Source organism: Coregonus lavaretus (assembly GCF_964263955.1).
Source record: "Coregonus lavaretus genome assembly, contig: HAP1_SCAFFOLD_2993, whole genome shotgun sequence".
Classification (NCBI taxonomy): Eukaryota; Metazoa; Chordata; class Actinopteri; order Salmoniformes; family Salmonidae; genus Coregonus; species Coregonus lavaretus.
Window position 1 is genome coordinate 40,677 of NW_028161283.1, and position 23,449 is coordinate 64,125.

General features: G+C 44.6%; 1 protein-coding gene across 1 annotated transcript; it reads left to right on the plus strand.

Annotated features, from left to right (window-relative positions):
- Positions 1-7,396: 7,396 nt before the first annotated feature.
- Positions 7,397-9,995, plus strand: LOC311120859 (histamine H2 receptor-like). Its single transcript, XM_084195420.1, has 4 exons — positions 7,397-8,435; positions 8,600-8,774; positions 8,883-9,000; positions 9,192-9,995. Exons 1-3 carry the CDS (start codon positions 7,451-7,453, stop codon positions 8,890-8,892), a joined length of 1,170 nt encoding a protein of 389 aa, XP_084051546.1. The 5' UTR covers positions 7,397-7,450; the 3' UTR covers positions 8,893-9,000; positions 9,192-9,995.
- Positions 9,996-23,449: the final 13,454 nt, after the last annotated feature.

Below are 23,449 nucleotides of genomic sequence, written 5' to 3' on the forward strand. Positions count from 1 at the left end.
TGTGTGGGTCCATTCCACTCAATTAAACAAATCAATGTCCCCTTGCAACCCTAAATACGCAACTCAAACGTCCTACAAAAAAAAACTATCTGTGCCTTCAGACCTTTTTGTTCAGTGTATGTTGCGTACTGTATGTGTATTTTTGTAATCATGTTAGAACTCACATGACCTTGTGGGAATAGTGTGTCACAATGTGTATATGGATCCACATGTTTAGCAAGGATGTTCCATACCATTCTTCTCTCCCATAAGGACACTCTGTACTGTTTCATCCTGTTATGAGGTCTGGATGTATATACCTCACTGTATAATCTGGAGTTAAACAGGATGGGGCCAGGACCTCCTGTAAAACTCATCTTTTAAAGTGAATCTATAAAACTTTAACATATACAGTACCTAGCCTTACATGGTATTTTACTAAATAGGAAGACACACAGCTACAAAAACAGACATCCACACACACATGCACACGCACTCACAGGGTTGGATGGCTTACTTAAAAAATCTAATCAGTTACTGATTACAGATTATATGACTATAAAGGTCATTAGTAAAGTAATCCACTGGATTACTCAAAATGAGTAACGTAATCTGATTAATTTTGGATTACTTCCTTGGTTAGCCAACATCTGCCTCGTCAGTTTATGCTACAGAGCAATCAGTTCCCTCTAACTCTGCCCGCCCAATCCCCCAGAATCATTGGGCAAGTGCTGGCTCAACTTCCTGCATCTCCTTGATGAAATGGCATCACTGCTAAAATGTTAGATTTACTGTCAAGTTTCAGTGAAAGCTTTCACAATCCTCATCCTCATTCTTAGATTGTGAAATTATAGGCCTACTACACCCAACCACCAACCAGATTGTGGCAGTAAAAGAGGAAATTGTCTGTCTGACCCATCTTCAACATTACAATCTGGTAAGATAAAGCCTTCACTAACAGATATAAGGAAATGTGATTATTTCATGAGTTTTGTGCAAATACTCTGAACGTAGACTTTTCAAGGTTCGCAAAACCACTTCAAAGAAGTTTCCACTATTTAACTGAGTAAGCAGCTGATTTGTCATGTTGTTTCTGTGGAAAGTAACCAAGGAGATGACATTTGGAAGTTTTGGAGATTTTAAATAGATCACAACAGAAGTTAAAAGCTTCCATTCCCACGGAAAGGTGACTTCCGAGCTATGGGGCTCAGCACAGCTTTCAAAGGTGAGTGTGTGTGTGTGTGTGTGTGTGTGTGTGTGCGTACTATGATACGTTATCAACTTGACCTGATAACAGGAGGGAGGCAGAAACCATGCGACTCACAAGGAGAAAATAGGGTGGAGCTTACAGGTGTGTGGGGTCTGGTGGGGCTGGAGACAGGTCGTTAGGTAAGGTGATCAGGGGACAGAGATGTGTGTTTGTAGGTGAACCCATATGTAAGCAGGAGTAATGAGGCATGGACACTTGGATACAAAATCAGTTGTGGGAGAGAGAGCAACAGTCACAGACAGATAGAGTAAAAGAGAAATGGGAAAAGGGTGAATAAAAGATTGATAGGGAATGCAAGACAGAGAAAAAGAGAGCCAAATAAAAAGATTTAACACAGGGTCAGTAAAGTGATTCCCGACAGAACAACTCTGCCAACTCTGAAAGCTACGTGTTCTCGCCCTAAAAATACCATCTAATACCAGTAAAAATACACAACCGCGGTCTGTCTGAGACTCCTTAAAATGACCCAGTAAAGAACACTCCAGTCCTCCTCAAGAGTCCTGGGGCAAATCTCAAATAATGACACTCTATGGTGAGCTCTGGTGAAAAGTAGTGTACTACTGTATATGAGGAAGTCAGAAAAGAGACAGAGAAGGATAGCATGAGAGCTACCATCGAATTAACTTCCTTAGCATTGGGGTGAGTTTAAAAAAAGTACAGTGGCTAATTCAGATCTGTATGCTAACTGGCATCTTGTTTTGAAAGGCTTCCCTAATTGGAGGACAGATTGTTTAGCATGCAGTGTGAACAGGTATGAAACTAAATTATAAATTGTATTTATATGCAAGTGGAAGACTATTAGTTGTTAACAAAGTCTATTAACCATGGGAGAGAGAGAGAGAACAAGGGGGGCAAGAGAAAATGACTCATACACACACATACGCACGCACATGATGAAAGAGCCTTTGGTTCCCATCCAGTCTCACAGAGTAGAGTAACGTTAGAGCAGAGAGGAGAGGAGGAGAGAAGAGAGAGCTGACACAGAACAGGAGTTGGAATACCAGTGAGACTGCGGTGAGTTTTAAACGTTCTCTTATTACAATGTCAGTGACAAGTGAGTACATTTGTACTAGGTGACCTCAAATCTATACTTAATTCCGGTAACAAATACTCCAACTCTACCACAGCACTTCCTCAGGAGCTGAATACATAAATGCCTTTACTATCAAGACCTGTTTTGACCGAGTTCAAAAGCCCATTTATAAGTGATCTGTTCTGAAGCTTATTAATAAGCTACCAAAAATGACTCTGACTCTGTCCCAGACTGACCTCTGTGAATGTCTTTTCAACTCACTCAGCCAGTCACATGCACTGTTGTTATACAGTGTACATGTAGCCTGTACGTGACTGGGAACACAATGACACAGAGGTCACCAACTCTCTGGACCTGAGAATGAGGGAGTGTGAGTGGATGATTTGTCTATAGAGTGAAACCTGACAGATCTGTTTGTGTTTCTACTTCAGTTGGTTAAAAGCAGAAATAGAGGGGATTTGGCTGAAACAAAAACAACCACATCTGGTTACCAGGCTAACGGATCCCCATATGTTTATACTGACCACATACAGACACATTGATGATAGTTTCTAATAGACATTTACATTTTAGTCATTTAGCAGACGCTCTTATCCAGAGCGACTTACAGTTAATGAGTGCATACATTTTCATACTGACCACAGAGGATGTGGGCCACACAGAGATGCCTGTGGATGAGGTTTGAATGTAGTGTCTCCCAACACCATGCTGTCTCTCACTCACCATGGACTAAAGACTATACTAGTCACATGCAGAGGCGCAACTTTTTGTCCCCCCCCCCCCCAGTTTTATCATTGGAATGTGATACAAAACGAGGCAATGGTGTGCTTTAGGACCATGCGGACGCCTTCGAGCGGTCGGGTAGGTTGTTTGGAGTGTTTATCCGACTGGATTAAAAAATATATATATTATGTCCCCCCCACTTCTAAAACCAAAGTTGCGCCCCTGGTCACATGTATTTTTGGACTGTTTAAGAAATGCGTTTCATGATTCCCGAAACAGTTCTGCTTGTCAGAGGAAGATGTGTTATAGCCTTGACGTGTGTCTCATTGTGGTTTGGGTTCATTGTGACGTGTGTCTGAAAAAAAATGGTCCCCCCAATAAAGAAAAAAGATACGAAAAAAATAAAAGAGTCGCCACATTCGTTGAGGGATTTTTATTTTGAAAAGGCCTCCGCTGTTGGAACGTGAGTCACTTCCCCCACCCCCACTGTCTGCTTTGTTCTCACTCTCGGTTGTTACAAGCAGTGTGGCAATGTGTTAGTAAAAAGAGACGGTGGGTCACATCTTTGTTGTAGCCCAGGACAAGCACACCTGACTCAAAATGTCAACTAATCATGAAGCCCTCAATGAGTTGAATTAGGTGAGTTTGTCCGGGGCTGCAAAAAAGTATTGTGCTGTTGGGGCTATTCGAAGACTGGAGTTGGGAAACACTGTGCTATAGACGGGTTGACTGACAACGTTACAAAAATTATGCTCGCACATCGATGTGGCCGGAAGGTGTGAGTTGTTATGATTCTGAACGGTCATATAGCTATCAAGAATGACAAGAAACTGCCTTGTGGGAAATAGTAGGTGGCTCGTTTCAGCTCATTGTATCTTGTTATTGATACCAGAAATAGACAGAGAAACAGAGAGATAATATGAACAGATAGTCACTGTATAGACATGTGTGACTACATGTCCATTCACATTGAGTGTTGTTGTGTAAATGCTGGTTGAAGTGCCCTGTTTCTGTGTGGCAGCTGTGTGTTGTGTACTGGGATGTTAGCCTTAGCCATTAGCACAGTGTTCAGTAGGTTTCCTTCATTGGAGCTACAACAAGGTGCTTGGTGTTGACCGAGGGCAGGACTGTGACGTAACAAAGGCAAGCTGTTACGAGCCTGCTCTGGGAGTGCATGCGCGCGCACGTGTGTGTGTCTGTCTGCCTGTCTGAAGTGGCTGTCTGTCTCTGGGTCCTCTTCAATCTTCATTGTAATTCCACAGTCCATCGCTCATGGTCACACAGAACAGAACAAAGTATGTGAACGTTCACTTTATATTAAAAAAGCATTTGGCTCAGTTCACAGGCAAATCTCTTGTCAAGACACAGCTGTTTATCAAACTAACATAAATGTGCAATTGGTATTCAAAGCATCTCACCAATCATTCTGTCTAGGCACTGCATGAAATAGTCTCATAAGTCATTCCAGGCCCATCTCTAGAGAGAAAAACGCTGCTCAAACTATTTGGCTGGACTCCATCTTGCTATGCTACAATGTCTTCCTTCAGTGGGATGGTTAGGTAGATAAATCGTTCCTTTGCTTCCTTTAAAACTACTGATTCAAATCCATCCAGTCCTTTCACCATTCAATGGTCCTGAAATAACACAAGTAGAATCAGGTCTAGAGAATTGGACTGTAGGTAATCTAAAAGGTAATGTGAGGTCACTTCCACTTAGCATAAGTCCTTGGCCTGTCACAGTGTTGTGACACAATGCATACACAGACCTCCCCAAAAGACTAAACACTAATTATACTGTCTCATTATACTGCCTAAGTCCCAAATGGCACCCTATTCCATATATAGTACACTACTTTTGACTGGGCCCCATAGGGTTCCTATAGGACTCTGGTCAAAAGTAGTGCACTATGTAGGGAATAGGGTGCAATTTGGGACAAAGGCCAAGTCTATCTAACAAAAACAGGTCACATTCTGCTTAAGTAGGTCATTTAAACTAATCTCTGCATGACACACCAACAATTTCCTCAAAGTTGCAATCCGCAACAGACATTATTTCATTATTTCTAAGTGTGGGAAACGGGAAAGAGTATTGGCCTGTGTTATCATAATATAATAATATGCCATTTAGCAGACGCTTTTATCCAAAGCAACTTACAGTCATGCGTGCATACATTTTTGTGTATGGGTGGTCCCGGGGATCGAACCCACTACCTTGGCGTTACAAGCGCCGTGCTCTACCAGCTGAGCTACAGAGGACCACAATCATAATCCGCACTAGTGACCGGAGGTGTGACTGATCCTCTGTGTATCACAGAGAGTAGCCATTTTGTGTCTTACTACTATAGGTCTGACTAACAATACGTGTCAATGACGTCAGCTATTGTGGGTCAGTTTACATCTTTGTCCGACTGTCCGCATCACATTCTATATTGTATTGAGGTGTTGTATTCATATTTTAGACAATCATATCATACACTTACACTCTCAAATTCCCACACAAACCTATCAGATACCGAAGTCAAATCAATTCAGAAATACACATAGAGAAACATGAGCACCATAGTTCTTTAAACACACAGATGTACTGTAGGGCTCCCGAGTGGCGCAGCGGTCTAAGGCACTGCATCTCAGAACCCCTGGTTTGATTCCAAGCTGTATCACAACAGGCCGTGATTGGGAGTCCCATAGGGCGGCGCACAATTGGCCCAGCGTCGTCCTGGTTTGGCTGGTGTAGGCCGTCATTGTAAATAAGAATTTGTTCTTAACTGACTTGCCTAGTTAAATAATGGTAAAAAAATAAATGACAGACACACCCCTCTCTGCCTTGTCTGTGGGAAGGCAGTTTGGAGTGGGGGTATGTCAGGCCAGCAATAGTCATTGGGGGCTGCCCAGATATAGACATACAATATGGGAAGGAAGCTTTGCCAAGAGTCCTCCAATAAAACAAAGAGTGGATGAGTCAGAGAGTGTGTGTGAGAATGCGTGTGTGTTTGGGGGATCTGGGAAATAAGTCTGTCTGAAGATATGTCTTCAATTTGGTGCCTTTCTATCTGTGGTCAGAGTCAAGGCAAACAGAATCTCGGCGTGTCTTTTTGTATATCTTTCTATTTTCTACTCTCTCTCCCCTTTCTCTCTCGCTCCCCCCTCCTCTCTACCCTCTCCATCTTTCTCCCCCACCCTTGCTCCCCCATTTCTCTCCCCCAACCCCCCTCTACCACTCTGTTAAGCTGTTTGAGTGATTAGACTTCTAGCATTCCAAACCTGGAGTGTGTCCCAAACGTCCATTTAAGCATAAGAGGGAGGGAGATCAAACACCACTTGCTACTTACTGACGCACATTCACACACACACACACAGGTTATCTTATCAGTCTCTCTTATTGAATATTCCACCACTAGACATGTGTAACTGCTGCCCTCATTTTCCATCTCACTAATCTTGATAGCTTAGCAAGTTAGCAATATTTGTCTGCTGCCATATAACCATGATTTGCTTTGATTTGCTTCATATTTTCTGATAGTGGAGGTACCTGCACTTGTAAGTAGCTCGGTATAGTATCTCCTTGCAGTATAAAGGCCATGTTACTTTGTTTTTTGGGGCTGTCTGACTTTCTGTTGCTCTGTGTTTTTAGATGAAGTTGTGACCTGAATGTGAAAGCCAGCTCAGTGATATGGACAATATGGAGCAGTGTGGACCAGCCACCAACAGAGGGAGCTGTTCTACAGCCCATCATCACACACTGGACCAACCATCAGCCTCCTCAACGCTCCTTCACTCAGAGGACCTGTGATACACTGACCTATCCATCCAGAAACCAATACAATCTGATATATGAATGTATATGAAATATACACAAACATACCAAGGAAAATAGCTCAAACACAGAGATGAATGTCCATCCATGTACATCAGTATGGATACAGCCACACCCACATAAATCTTCTCTGAAGGCTTTATCCATGAGTCTGGACTGAGTTGTTGTAGAGCAGGGGTTAGGGTTGGGACTAGGTGTAAGGAAGGGTTGGGACTAGGACTCCACAGTGGTGTAGGGCAGAGGTAAGTGTTGGGACTGGGTGTAGGGCAGGGGTTAGGGTTTGGACTGGGTGTAAGAGAGCGGTTAGGGTTGGGACTGGGTGTAGGGCAGGGGTTAGGGTTGGGACTGGGTGTAGTGCAGGGGATAGGGTTTGGACTGGGTGTAGGGCAGAGGTAAGCGTTGGGACTGGGTGTAGGGCAGGGGTTAGGGTTTGGACTGGGTGTAAGGGAGCGGTTAGGGTTGGGACTGGGTGTAGGGCAGGGGTTAGGGTTGGGACTGGGTGTAAGAGAGCGGTTAGGGTTGGGACTGGGTGTAGGGCAGGGGTTAGGGTTGGGACTGGGTGTAGGACAGGGGTTAGGGTTGGCACTGGGTGTAGGGCAGGGGTTAGGGTTGGGACTGGGACTCCAGTGAGGATGCTGTCTATGGTGATACTAGGTGTGTTCCTGTCCCTGCTCATCCTGCTGACAGTGTGTGGTAACGTCCTGGTTTGTCTGGCCGTCTGCGCCACGCGACGTCTCCGTTGCCTCACCAACTGTTTCATCGTCTCCCTCGCCATCACTGACCTGCTGCTTGGCATGCTTGTCCTGCCCTTCTCCGCCCTCCTCCAGCTCAGCAATTGGCCGCTGGGGCCGACCATCTGCAACATCTACATCTCATTGGATGTTATGTTATGCACCGCCTCCATCCTCACCCTATTGGCCATCAGCCTGGACCGCTACCTGGCCGTGACCGCGCCCCTTAGATACTCCTCACTGGTGTTGCCGAGGCGAGTTGCCTTGGCTATGGCGTTGGTGTGGGCGGTGTCGCTAGCGGTGTCATTCCTGCCAATCCACCTGGGCTGGAACACTGTGGACGGCAGCGTCCAGAATCGCGACCAGGGGGACAACAAGACAGAGTGTAACTTTGAGCTGAACCCGTCGTATGCTGTGGTGGACGCCTCCTTAACCTTCTACCTCCCCCTGCTGATCATGTGCTGGACCTACCACCGTATTCTCCGCATCGCCCGGGCGCAGGCCAGGCGCATCATCCATGCACGCCCCAGCCTTAACAACAACAACAGCCCCTCGTCAGCCCCTCGTCATCTCACCTCAGTAACAGCGGTGGCTCTACGGGAACACAAAGCCACAGTGACTCTAGCAGCAGTGATCGGGGTGTTCGTGGTGTGCTGGCTGCCCTACTTCACCCTGTTTACCATTATGGGTCTGAAGGAGCAGAACTACCCAGCAGCCTACCCCGTGGTGCAGTGGCTGGGGTACATCAACTCAGCTCTGAACCCTTTGCTCTATGCTGCCCTAAACAGAGACTTTAGGTCCGCCTATGCCCGCCTGCTGCGCTGTGGTTACTACAGATACGGCAGGGGGAGGGGCCGGCCATCATCCCCCAACGCATTCATGACAGGTATAAGGAACAAGGGAAATGACAACGTACACTGTGAGGGAACATACACAATAACTCATAACTCCAAAATCATTTTTCTTCTGGTGTCTAGCAAGTTAGGTCAATGGTGAGACTATGTGGACAGAATAGGCTATTATTGTCTTCTGGTCTTGTATCCTTCTCAGGTGGGGGGAAAGTATGTGGAGGGGAGGTGGCTCTTCTGTGTGGACACACCTCTTCCTGCAGGGCAGGGCCAGGTGAGACAGGTATGATGATGATGCTACAGGAAGTCAGCAGCGGAACGGCCACGCCCTCTCCTCAGCACAGCAATAGGGCCACTGTCGCCAACGGCAACGACAGGTAAGGGGAGATCACTACTGAGCTAAAAAAAAGTACAAAATGATCTGTAGAATAGTCTGTATTATAACACAGTTGATACCTTGTACCATTATGTGTCCTGTGTGTCAGATCCTGCTGACCCTGTGTCTATCTGTGAGGAGGATTCAGTGTCCCACCAGTCGTGAACGCTGAACCCAGCCAGCCTGACCCACACACCTAGCCCAGGGGTCAATCACATTATTGACAGGTAAGACACACCCTGAAGTTATTCATGAGTTCAAATGAAGGCCATTGATGAAAGCCGAAACTTCAAGCTTTTAATAGTTACACAAATAAAATAATATATTTTTAATGGTGTGAAAACGTTGTGTCATTTCCTTTACAATTAGTTCATAAAAGGTTCATAAAAGTGATCCACTTCTCTATGTTCTCCTCCAGGACACTGGGACTATTTGGCTATCTCCAGAAAGGAGAGCAGGCTACGCATGTGAAGGAACTCATCCAAAATATCACAGGCAACCCAGAACAAGGATACTGAGGACCTTCAACCAAAACACTAGAATGAGATTCTATTTCTATCCGTTCAACCAATGAGCAGTGACTGGAGAAAGCCACGAGTCACTTTGTTCTCGAACACTGATACCTGGAAAGAAATGTCACGGGATGGACAGACAGACAGAAAGACTAAAACTCTCTTGCCAGGCTGGTGGTGAACTCTAACCACAGGTGTTATTCATATGAACCTGACTGTGAGCTTCCAATGTAGAAGATACTTTGCCCTCAAGCAATGGAATATGATATCACAATCTGACAAGGAGACTAGACGCTTAGCAATTATTTAATTTATATCAAAATAATCAGTGTTCTGAGAGAAAAATAAATACAATCTTTGACAGTGTTTCATCTTTATGAGGAACTGTTTGATTGTGCAGCTATATGGGTCCTCTATGAGGTATTATATATGTATTCATGTGTACATGTACTTCCCCAGAATGTTTTGGAATACAATATTGGTCATTTCTAACCACAGTGCCATCTATGTTCTTGTAAGGTTGTGAAGGTATGCCGCCACGACCAGGGATGGTACTGAATTTTGATGGTGGAGTAGTAGAAGAAATGGTATTTACCAGTAGTCAAGGATTCCAATAATAGTGTAGCATTTATTTTCTTCAGGAGCTCTCTCATGGTAGCCTAATCGTAACTTTGTACAAAAATGATGAAAAATAAAAGTAAAGTTCTTGAAAAAAAGGTTTTTAGTTTGTGAAGAAATGTGGCATATTGCTGGTCTGCACACATCAACAGCCAGTCGCTTAGGCCCAATGTGCCGGTGTGGTGGTACCGATGGTTTCTCACAACTGATGGCTTCTATGATTATGGCTAGAATCGGAATAAGGCTAGGAAAAGGGTTAGGGTTAGGCTTAGCTAAAATGCCACAGTTGTCCCCGACGCGACAACTAGATGAAGCTGTACTCCATCTACCGACAACCATAAAAGCCATTAGTTCCGAGAAACCATCAGTAGCCTACCACCACACCGGTCTGCACACATTAACCTCCAGTCGCTTACAGAAGCAGCATTGAGCTGGCACTGAAATACCTTTAAGCAATACACTGTTTCAGAATTAGCAGGTAGGCTAGTGCTAACCTCACCGCTAGGCCTACAGAGACAGCTATACAGTAAGGATAATTTTACATAGCAAATATAATTTACCCAAAATAAAATAGACCATTCTTGATTAGAATAAACTAAGTTGTATTGAAAATGCAACCAAAAGAATCAACACACCCTATGATCCATGGAGCAACCATTCACTTGCGCGCATACGAGAATGTGCACTGCACACCACACCTCAACCAGAAAGTATGACATTGGCGGGTAACAAGTTTAGCGAGAACAACCATTTTACATAAAGAAATTAAATAAAGGTTTGAATGTATACATCAATTAGGCTCGCCCAGTCTGAAGAAATATACGATAATGTTACGCCCCTGAAAAAGGGGAGAAATAATCACGAGTGATACAGTTATGTTTCCTCACTGAGAACTTTAGTGTAATGAGGAAAAGACCGCGATTTCACCGGGAACTTGGGTGGAGACCAGAGCAATCGATCTCAGGCTCATAGATTAAGAGCATTTAGTAGATCACAGATTAACACTTTTACCCTTAAATTAGGCACCACAAAATAAAGTAGTCAATATAACGTTTACACATTCCTCTTACAATTTTTACCCTTTGCACGCTTGACGGATTTTAACTTTCTAACACAATTATATGAATTTTATCAATCTCTATGAACTAGTACTGAATGCATGATCTTTTTAACCTTAGATATTTTAAGATCCTCACATACTATGAACTTAATGATACTTTTTAGTGTATAACAGGCTATGAGTATTTCCTTTAACCTGTCACACTCTCCCCGACAAAATAAATGTTGTCCCAACATTACCAACATTGTCTTCTTAAACAGTCTATAAGCACTGGACGTAGAAAATCCTCTTCTGTAAGCTAGTACTTGAGCAGAGGTCAAAGTTCACAGTTCAAATAGAACCAACAAGTTATATTCACAGTCCATATCTGTTGACCAGCTGTATAAACAGTCCATAAGCAGTCTTTTCTCATACTATTGTCAACAGTCCATGAGTTTTAATGATCTATATGCATAGTCTCCAAATTGTCTCTTGTGACAGTCTGTGAAATCAGTCAGTAGTCCATGGTCAAACATGTCAACTCTGTAGCCTCATGTTTGCTGAAGTCCATACATGTAGGGGGGGCTGAAGGTAATATCGCTGTAGTGATGGCAGCCATGGAACCATTCCTGGTGCAGGGTAGACAGGGAACAACTGTGGCTGTGGCTGGATACTGTAGCAGGAAGGGATACCAAGCTGATCATAGCTGATATGTCTTGGAGGGTGTCTCTCTCTTTGTGGCAGCTGGTAGGCTGGTTCCTCCGGTTCAGTAGCAGCAGTTAATGAAGGAAAGGCACTTAGTGGACAATCATCAGGCACAATTTCAGCAGGCAAGTTCATCTCCTCAGCAGGCAGGTCTTTAACTGTTGTTGTCTCCTCCAGCTGCTTTTCAACAAGAGGCTGTGCTGGTAGCGAATCAGGAACTGGCACCGCAACTGTCTGTTTCACTGGTGGGGGCCTGTGTTCCGACTCTCTCGCTGGTTCAGCATACCTCTCCTCAGGTACTGTAGGAGATGTGGGGACCTCTAGCGGCTCATGATGAAGGTCATATTCATCCCGCTGTCTTCATCAGAATCTAGAGGCTGTGATGCAGGCTGATGTCTCTTTTTTTCTTACTTTTGTCATCATTAGTCATTTCTGTGTCTCAAAAGGTAAGTGGTCACAGGACATGAGCAGGTTTCTGTGCAGGACCCGGGAGTGTCCCCTACCCTTTTCTGGTCTCAACTCATAAATCGGCAGGTCTGAACCCATTTGTCTCACTACTGTGTGAATTTGATCTTCCCAATAGTTACGGAGTTTGCCTGGTCCTCCTCTTGGTGTCAGGTTTTTAATCAGAACTCGCTCGCCAGGCTGTAGCACTGAACTCCTAACTTTAGTGTCATAGTACCTCTTACTTCTTTCAGCAGCTTTCTGAGCATTTTCATTTGCAATGGCGTATGCTTCTTCCATCCCTCGTTTCCAGTTCTTCACGTAGTCTCGCTGGTTACTGGAACCTGCCTCTGTGCACAATCCAAAGAGCATATCAACTGGAAGCCTGGGTGATCTCCCAAACAGAAGATAAAATGGTGAATAGCCAGTCACTTCGCAACGGGTGCAGTTATAGGCATAAACCAGTTTGTTCAGAGACTCCTTCCAATTTGACTTTTGTGTCTCAGTTAGTGTCTTTAGCATTTGCAACAATGTTCTGTTCATTCGTTCCACTTGACCGTTCCCCATCGGGTGGTAGGGTGATGTTCTGGACCCCGCCATGCCACTGAGTTTCTTTAACTGATGGAAGAACTGATTTTCGAATTCTCCCCCTTGGTCATGGTGGATGCGGGAGGGGAACCCAAACTTCAGGGCAAAGTCATTGAAGATGAGATTTGCAGCAGTTTTTCCTGACTTTGATGTGGTGGCGTAGGCTTGAGTGAAATGTGTAAAATGATCAACAATCACGAGGATGTACTCATATCCCCCTTTGCATCTGTCGAGATGGAGGAAATCTATACATACCAGTTCAAATGGCTGTGTTGTCACAATGTTTGTCAGAGGAGCTCTTGTTTCATGGCCTGACTTTTTCTGCTTGACACAGCTACAAGTTTTAGTCACATAGTGCTCGATGTCAGATTGCATATATGGCCAGAAGAAGCGGTCACGTACTAGTGATACAGTGCGGTCAGTACCTTGGTGTCCCATGTTATTGTGCAACTCTTCCATCACTTTACCTTTGTACTGCTCTGGTAGAACTAACTGCTTGCGGGCTGTAGTGATTCTGTACAGAATGCTATCACTGTCTATTGTCAATTTGTCTCATTCTCTGAATAGGCATTTTGTCTTTGGACTGGATTCCTTTTGCTTTTTAACTGGCGGTTTGGAACCAGACAGTCTGTAATCGAGCACAGGATGGATGACTGGATCAGATTCTTGTGCTTCTCTTATCCCATCTTTTGGGATCGAGCTGATTGTTGCAGTGGTTGTCTCACCTTCAGCTGATACTGACATAGATGCAGCTGAAAGTGACCAAGGCACAACAGACTCTTTCTGTACCTCAACTGCTTGTATCGTGGCGGCAATGGTGTCTGGTGGAAGCTCCTCAGAACATTCTCTCATCAGTGACATCCAGTGGCATCCTCGACAAAGCATCTGCATCACTGTTCTCTCTGCCTGGCCTGTACTTTATTGTAAAGTGGAAATCATCCAATTCTGTAACCCACCTGGAAGTGGATGCGTTCAGTTTTGCAGTAGACAGAATGTAGCTGAGCGGGTTGTTATTGCTGTATACAGTGAAGGTCGGAGCATAGTACAAATAATCGTGGAACTTATCAGTGATTGCCCATTTTAGAGCTAGAAATTCTAGCTTACCAGAGTGGTAGTGATAGTTCTTCTCAGCTGCTGTTAAGGTTTGAGAACCATAAGCAATGACCCTAAGCTTCCCATCTTGCTCTTGATAAAGAACTGCTCCCTTGGTGGGACGCATCAGTGTGTACAACAAATGGCTGAATGAAATCAGGGAAACAAGTGCCTGTTGATGCTGGTCAGTCCACAGGATTGGCTTGTTTGAGGGCACCACATGACTTACTTTCTTTGTTTTTGTTTTCCGTGGGTGGTCAGGTAATTTCTCTGAATCTGCTTTCAGGAGGTCATACAGACAGCTGGCCCTCCTAGAAAAGTATTTGATGTACTGTCTGTAGTAAGTGAGTAAACCAATCATTTTTCTGAGCTGGCCCACAGTCTCTGGACTGATTTCTTTCAATGCTCTTACTGCTTCAAAATCGGCTGGGTCAACTCTGCTGCCCTCTGCAGACACTATTCTGCCCAAATAACGGACCTGGGGTTTAAAGAGATCACACCTACTTGGCTTGAGTTTGATGCCATACTCTCTGAGACGCTGCAAAACTTTTCGCACATCATTCACATGGCTGTCGAAAGTTTTACTGAAAACTAGCGTGTCGTCCAGATAAGGAATGCAGATGTTATCCCGGAGCCCTTCCAAACATTCCTCCATACAACACTGAAAAGCTGCAGGAGCGTTCATGAGGCCGAATGGCATACGTATCCACTCATAGAGTCCCCACGGGGTCACAAATGATGTCAGTGATCTGCTTTCTTCAGAGATGAACCCCTGGTGATACGCTTTTCCCTGATCTAAGAGGGAGAACCAGGAATTACCACCTAAACTGTCCATGATGTCTTGGACCCTCGGGATGGGCTGGCGGTCGGGATATGTCTTTCTGTTCAGGTCTCTGTAATCTATACACAACCGGAGGGTCCCGTCCTTCTTTCTAACGCACACGACAGGTGAAGAATATGAAGAGTTTGACTTCCTAACCCAACCCTGGGCTATGAGGTCATGAAGGTAACCCTACATCTCCTGATACAGTGAGCACTGTATGTATGTGCGCTTGACTGGTTCAGAGTCCTTTCGAGAAATAGTCATTTTCAATCGTTCAATGCAGCCAATGTCATTGTCTGATCTGGAGAAGGAGTGACACTCTTCTCTAAGCATTTGCCTAACAAGCTCTCTCTGCTCTTCGGTTAGGTGACTTAAACCTACTGGTGGATCCCACTGTTCAGTAGCAGTACATGGGGTTCGAACGCTTGTGTGATTCACTGTGGCTGGGGTGACAGCTTTTTCAAAGACTTGGGCAGGTAACACAGTCATAATGGTTTGTACTGTACCGATTATTGTGCGTCCTAGCAGGGCAATGTCGTGGTCAGTGGGGTTAGAGACATCAAGCATGATAACTGGAAACACACCTTTCCTGACTCTGAATAGTGTGTCAAAGAACTCAAGTTCATCTGGCCACTGCGGGTTCAGGTCTGGCTGGAAAAGCATTGTCATGTCGCCTTCAATCTGAATGCTACTGTGTTTTGGTACAGCAACCTTCTCTTTCTTGGTTTTCACTGCGTATTCATCTGTCTTTTACTGCGCTAAGAGCCTGTATAAAAGCTCTCACCTTGTTTCTTTTGAGGCTTGGGAAAGCTTTTTTCACTGTACCGTACCATTTAGTATTTTCGGTCATTGTCAGGATGTGCTCGATAACATTGAAACCTATGATGGGATGAGATAGGTGACAGCCTTTCATTACCAGCACTGGGATGATCAGTTCCTTTGTTTGGTCAGTTTCAGAGGCTAGCCGAAAAGTTGTTTCAATCCATCCCAGGTACGGCATTTCAGTCCCATTTGCTGCAGTCAATCTTAGATCGTCAGGTGAGTCCAGAATTTTTGAAACATCCCTCAGCCTTGCGTTTGGGAGAGATTCCTCTTTCCATCGTTCATCAATGACCGATACTGAGAGCCTGTGTCCCATAGGGCTTGGAGGTGGTGGCGATTCAGGTGACACAACAAGGCACTGTCTGCCGACTAGCGAGGTGACCTTATGGGGGTGGCAAACTTGAGCTAGGGATGGTAAAAGTGGGCATTTTCCTCTGTACAGAAAAGCTTTTCACTGGTAGAGTCCATTTTCAGGTGAGTGCATTTTTCCTTATGTTTAGTCCAATGTTGGTTTTGACATCCTTTGGAACAGTACAGTGTCTCATTACATGATGAACATTGTTTCAGGTTCTCAAATGAATCTTCTCTGGCACAATTTGCACATTTCTGGGACTTTTTGGTAGCTACGGTTAACACTCGTCCCTCAGCGGTAACCCTTAACCGTTTAAAGGGGCCTCTTTTGATGGTCTGACTCCCCGGATTTTACATCCAGCTTGAAAATGTTCTCCACTCACACATCGGAACCAATGTGTGCAGCGTGCATCTGTTCTGGCCTGCTGGCAGACAAAACACCTCCTTGGAGCTTGAGCAGAGCGGTTGGTATACAGGTTAGGTGCATATTGATGCTGCGCAGGGTCAGGTGCTTGGGGCTGACTGTAGTCGCTGTAATACTGCTGCTGGGAAACAGGTGGCTGGGGGTCCCTATCTGGCCTCCTAACAGGAGGTGGGGCATAGGCATAAGGCGGTGACTGAAACATAGGCTGCTGTAATGTCTCCTTAATCTGAGCAATCTCTGCACTGAGACCTTTTAGGGAAGCTACACCTGTCTTAAGTTCAGCTAACTCTGTTAACAGTTCTGCAGGTATCTTAGCTTTTGCTTCCTTCACAGGACACTTTGCAGATGGCGTATCTTCTAACTGGACTACACTTACAGTTGTAGCAGGCTGTGGGGCATTAAACCGCTTTTTGTTTCGTCTTTCTATCCCATTAGCACAAGCAATGTTAAGCTTCTCTAGCAAAACCTCATCTGATGTTTCGCTATCTAGCAGGAAAGGCTGCATGTCTATCCTGATACTGTCACTCTGGAGACCTGTAAGGACTGTGTGTTAACACATACGCTGGACTAGAGCAGGGTCATACTTAAGCCCTGATTCTGACTCCTGGGACGCAAATAGTACTTTCTGCCTCAAATCAAGACGCGCATCAGGAAGCTTTGAGGGGTCTCCTTGCTATGCTGTGCTTCTGAAGCTAGCTGTTTGTAAAGCTCTGTTGCACTCTTCCCTTGGAAGTGGGAACGCAGGATGCATCTAAGTGTGGGAAGAATTAGCTGGGGTTTACCTTCCAAGTAGCTGCGTAGCTGTGAGCCTGGAGAAATAGCCCTGATTACTGCATCTACTATTTCTACCTCAGGATAGCCTCTGTTAAGTCCATTCTCAATCTGATGGGCAAGGCTGGAAAAAGTCAGTTTATCTTTCTGGCCCGGTTCACCTATATGACCAAGAATGTTTAACTCTTTGCGCCAGTATGAGCCGGGCTGTGCACTGGATGAGAGCTGCATGCTCCCCTGAAAATGGGCAGGGGGTTGGGGCTGGCGCAGAGAATCACTGGCTTTGGCTGCAGTACTCTGCTCAGTTCCCACCCCTTGTTGTGGGGTTAGAGTTCTCAGTTCCTCTATTCTGTGATGTGTTCCGGCTGTTTCAATATCATGGTCAGTTTGCCCTGTTTTGTTATCTATGCCCCTGATCATCTCTGTCATTTTGTCTTTAAGTAGCAACAATTCCGACATGCCGCCATCTTCTAACTCTGCAACTTCCTCTCTTTCAAGGAACATCATAATGTGAGTCATCAATGATATGCGGGATTTGTCTTGAACATCTCTTCTCTGTTCGCCTGATATGTCAAGGAAATCACATATGTCTAGTAACTTGTCTTTAGTCAGGGTGTGCAATTCTACTACCACTTCCTGTAGTTCTTCCAAGGCGGTTGTCATGTTGACAGGAGGAACTTTTATTGTGCAGGAGTTGACTCTGAATTAGATGGTCCTTACTGTCTCTGATAGTCTCTCAATGGCCTCAGTTGACATGTACTTAACCACCAACTTCCAGCTCCCCTCGAACAGCAACACTTTCCTCACTGCAGCCTGCCTGGGTTGTTATGTGGAGATTTAGGTGGCTCGGAATTCAGCGACCAGGATGTGGAAACGGACATCTGAGCAGCAATCACAGCGGAGCCTCCAAAGTGTTACGCCCCTGAAAAAGGGGAGAAATAATCACAAGAGTGATACGGTTATGTTTCCTCACTGAGAACTTTAGTGTAATGAGGAAAAGACCGCGATTTCACCGGGAACTTGGGTGGAGACCAGAGCAATCGATCTCAGGCTCATAGATTAAGAGCATTTAGTAGATCACAGATTAACACTTTTACCCTTAAATTAGGCACCACAAAATAAAGTAGTCAATATCACGTTTACACATTCCTCTTACAATTTTTACCCTTTGTACGCTTGACGGATTTTAACTTTCTAACACAATTATATGCATTTTATCAATCTCTATGAACTAGTACTGAATGCATGATCTTTTTAACCTTAGATATTTTAAGATCCTCACATACTATGAACTTACTGATACTTTTTAGTGTATATGATATAAAAATTAAAATATATACAGGTTAAAAGTAATGACTAAATGTTCCACCCTTAAATATAGTTGTGAAATGTTCTTGTTTTAAGTGATTAGTACTTTCTTACTAGTGACTAATTATTATACTCCGAAACTGTGTGAGATGTGTTATAATCTACATTTACATTTTACATTTAAGTCATTTAGCAGACGCTCTTATCCAGAGCGACTTACAGGAGCAAGTAGGGTTAAGTGCCTTGCTCAAGGGCACATTGACAGATTTTTCACCTAGTCGGCTCGGGGATTAGAACCAGCGACCTTTCGGTTACTGGCACAACGCTCTTACCCACTAAGCTACCTGCCGCCCCATCTACTACCTGGTAATGTGTGAGTGTAGGACCAGTAAAGATTATGACATTGTGTTACTATTTATGTGAATAGGAGTTAGACCGGACGGCGAAGAAGAAGGAGAACTGTTAAACATGGTGCAGAATATTGTGAGAACGGCGATAACTGAGGAATGCAGGGAGTAGGCTATGATAAGAAAGTGTGTGTGTGAACTGATGGTCAGGAGAGCAATTATAAAGTGGAAAACTACAGCCTGCCTACAGAGGGGAGTGATTTTCATATGACGTGTGCGTATAAAAAATATTGTACGACCATTTTGTTGCAGAATTCTCACTGAATAAACATCTCTGACTATGCAGACCGGGACTCTGTCCCTTTCTTGATCCTTTTGGGAGACGCACAGAGACACTGAAATAGTTTGTTAAATAATTCACTTAACAGCTTGGTCCTGAGCCGGAATCCAATACCTGCCTCTGTCATTCCAGGTAACTCTGAAAACCGTCGACGGGCGAATGATACATTCGTAAATAGAAAGTCCTGCCCTTTGACATTAAGGGTTAAGACAGGCCTGATTAATGACAGAGACGGTGACGGAATCCAAACCTACATTGAATCTCGGCTGCAAGGATAAGGTCAGTAGTCTTTATTCATTACTTGGTGAAATTGATTTGAGAACTTGCTAAAATATTGACTGAGGGTAACGTCATAATTTAATGTAGCAAATTGATCAATGCGTAGCCATTTTAAGTGAAATGTTGGTGGGTCCGTAACGATTCACGGTAATAGGCCATTACCAAAAGAAACTACCCAGTGTTGAAATAGAAGGAACTATTCAAAGTACACCTAAGGGATGGAACCTGAAGTAGATTATAGAACAGTGATGTTCAACAAATAATCTGGGTTAAACAAATACAAAAAGTACACCAGAAGGAATTAAAATAGCATGTGTGAGAAATAGAATATTAGTAAAGTCAAAAGTCACAAACAACTGTAGATTTTGCCGTAACTCTATCCGTTTCATGAAACTGGAGCCTTACAAACTCCGGGTTACCGATAGTGTTAACCAATAATCATGTAAGGTTGTATATGTGTGAGACCTAATATTTGCTCAAAAGTCACATCTATGAATAATTCCAGGTGGTTGTATAGAGAAGAGAGAGAACCCATTCCTGTTGTATGAGACTGTCAGGAATTATCAAGATTACATTGTGGGGATAAATTCCTCCGTAGAGTATGAGATAATTCTGGGGGACTAGTCAACCTGTTGTGAGACTGACGGAATTGTCAAGATTACATTGTGGGGATAAAATCCTCCGTAGAGTAGGAGATAATTCTGGGGGACTAGTCAACCTGTTGTGAGACTGACGGAATTGTCAAGATTACATTGTGGGGATAAATTCCTCCATATAGTAGGAGATAATTCTGGGGGACTAGTTAACCTGTTGTATGAGACTGACGGAATTGTCAAGATTACATTGTGGGGATAAATTCCTCCGTAGAGTATGAGATAATTCTGGGGGACTAGTCAAGACTACCTACACAGGAAGGGGTGATTCCAATTGTTGTGTGAAACTGTTTTGAATAACTTGTTATATAAAAAGGTGGCTAAGGGATTTTAACAGTACCAGCCATGGGGGGCAAATCCTCACAAGAGGTCCCAGAATTTACTGGGGACGAGAAATACATGGAAATGCGAGACAAACGAAATGTGTATTATGGACCTAATTGGAGAAAGAAATATGGCTTTACTGGGCGAGTTGATGTAATTAAACTGGAATCCATGATTAAACAAATGCATGTAAATTGTGGTACTGATCTAAAGAAACAGAAAAGAGAGGGCTTAGAAACAGCCAGGGTGTGGCTAGCAGAAGCTGGAAAGCGGGAAGAAGGGAGCAAGAAAAGAGAAGTGAGTGAGAGTAAAAGAGAAGTGAAGGTTGAGGTCTCAGTGCCTCCCCCAGAGCAGAGGGCAGAAAGGTTATATCCAAACTTGGCAGACCAGGCATAGAGAGAAAATCCAGATGATGAGTACATAGTGAGGAGAAGGAGAGTGCAGGGGAATAATGTCGCCCCACCACCGGCCCCACCTCCCTATGAGGAAGAAGGGGCTGGAGGAGGAAGGGAAGACGAAGATGAGGAAGAGCCAGAGGTAGAGGAGTACAGGACGAGGGCAGAGAAAGTCAGACAGGAGTTGAAAGCAGAGAAAATGAGAAAGGCACAGAGGTACAGAGTTGAGGCCAAGAGAAAGGGAAATGATGAGTCAGAAGGGGAAGAGTCAGATGGGGCTGGCAGTGGTAAGGGTAAGATGGAGCAATCCTATCCCTTAATAGCCCTGCCAAACCCCAGAGCAGGAGAGGAGAACCAGCCTGATACCTTACAAGTATACAGAGCATGGACTCAGAGAGATGTAGTGAGAGCAGTGGAAGGGATATCCCACCCCAAGACGGGGGTACACCAGTTCAGAAGAGATATGGAAGGGCTGACCGCCAGCTTTAAGCTAAATACAGGGGAACTAGAGAGGGCAGTCAGACAGATAGTGTTAAAGGACTGGGCGGCAGTGAGGGGAAACTGGGTTCCCGGGGATGGGAATGCGCCGGTCCTAGATTGGGCAGAAGGAGGGGCTTATGGAGATAAATTGGCACAACTCTGTGATAATCTGAGAGAATATTATCACAGACATGCCGACTTCTCCAAAGTCCATGAGTGTGAACAGGGAGACAGTGAGACTATTAGTCAATACCTAGAGAGACTGAGAGATGTGTTCAATGCAAACAGTGGGCTACTAGATCCAGGACCAGGGGCACCAGAGGGTCCGTATCACCAGCAGTTAAAGATTGCCTTCCTAAGTGGAATGAGGCCAGAAATCTCTCAAACAATAAAAAATACCCTAATTGGCTGGGGGACGGCTACCTTAGCAGAGGTTAAACATTATGCAATCCATCATGAACAGAATGTAAAGGAACGAAACAAGAGAAAGGAAGCGAAGGGAGCTGAGTACCTAGTGGCAGTCCTAGGGGAGTTGGGAGGTAGGAGAGACTGGAAGGACCTAGGAGAGAAGAGAGGCAACAGTAATAGTGGAGACAGGGGTGAATGAAAGTGTTTCAATTGTGACAAAAAGGGACATTTTGCTAAAGAATGTGAGGAACCGTGTTATCACTGTGGAAGGAAAGGGCACCAGTCAAGAGACTGTAGGAAGAAGGGGAAGAGAGGAAAATGAGGAAAGTATAATCCAGGCAGAGGAGGAAGAGACAGGGGGAGAAAGCCAGAATCAGAGGAAGAAGAGGATGCATGACTAGAGTGGGAGGAAGAGAGAAATCAGGAGAAGCAGGAGAGAGAACTTGAGGTGTTTGATCTGTCTCTTGTAGATTTGGCATTACAACAGGAACAGAAACCATACCTAACATTGACAGTAATGGGTAAAAAGATAACATTTCTCTGTGATACTGGGGCAGACCGTACCTGTATTTGTAAAGATAATGCACCAGAGGGAATTGACATTAATGGAGAAAAAATTATAGTGCGATCAGCCTCTGGTCATAAAGGTATTGAACAACTGTCTGCACCAGTAACACTGAAACAGCTCCTGAGTGGCGCAGTGGTCTAAGGCACTGCATCGCAGTGCTAACTGTGCCACTAGAGATCCTGGTTCGAATCCAGGCTCTGTCGCAGCCGGCCGCGACCGGGAGACTCATGGGCGGCGCACAATTGGCCCAGCGTCGTCCAGGGTAGGGGAGGGAATGGCCGGCAGGGATGTAGCTTAGTTGATAGAGCATGGCGTTTGCAACGGCAGGGTTGTGGGTTCGATTCCCATGGGGGGCCAGTATAAAAAAATAAAAATAAAATGTATTCACTAACTGTAAGTCGCTCTGGATAAGAGTGTCTGCTAAATGACTAAAATGTAAATGTAAAGACAGGGAGTGAAGCTACTCTGCCTATACTGATTTCAGTACAATGTCCTGTTAATCTATTGGGAAGAGATGCGATGATGCAGTAAGACCGACAGTGAGGGGAATGCAGGCTCATGTGGTAAAGGATAATATGGTGGTGAAGGGGAACCATGTTATTGGTATAGCCAGGACCTGATGAGGGGAGGTAACTCAGACATACCAAAGACCTTAGTAGACTTGACTAAAACCCTATTACCTGACTCACCTAAAATGACCGAGGATTACTTACATTGTACTCTGTGGTATAATACACACTCTGGCCCTAGTAAAGAATATGAGGAAGCTCTGTTTAAAACCACAGAAAGGACAATAGGCTTGAAATGGTTTCATTATGATGACACCCATGCAGCAGCATAAGTCGAATTGGGGCCACAGAGTCAGCAATTCTATAGAGAGAGATGGAGCCCTCATGTCTCCTTGGCAACGGAAGCTCAAGAGGAGTGGTTAGATCTGGGGAAATGGGTGACGCAAACAAAGTATGTTAAAGACTGGCAGACTGCTCCTAACGGGGACCAACATAGCCAATCAACCAGCCGATATCGTAGGAAGTAGAATTGGAGAGCAGGTTTGCTCACCTGCTGTGCACCTAAACATAGGATGCGATAATTGATGACCAGACATTCTCCTCACAGAGGAACAAGAAAGTGAGTTTGAGATTGTACCTCTGGAGTTGTGGTCTAAGGGACCAGCCAATGTGGGGTTAATTAAGGGAGTAACTCCAGTCCAGGTTGTTCCGCGGTCAAACCATAGGCCATACCAAAAACAATATCCAATGAAACCAGAAGCCATTATAGGGATTACTCCCACATTTGACCATTTGCTCAAAGGTGGAGTGATAATCCCGGGGGATGAGGCACAGTGTAACTCACCTGTATTTCCAGTAAAGAAGGCAGCTCCAAGC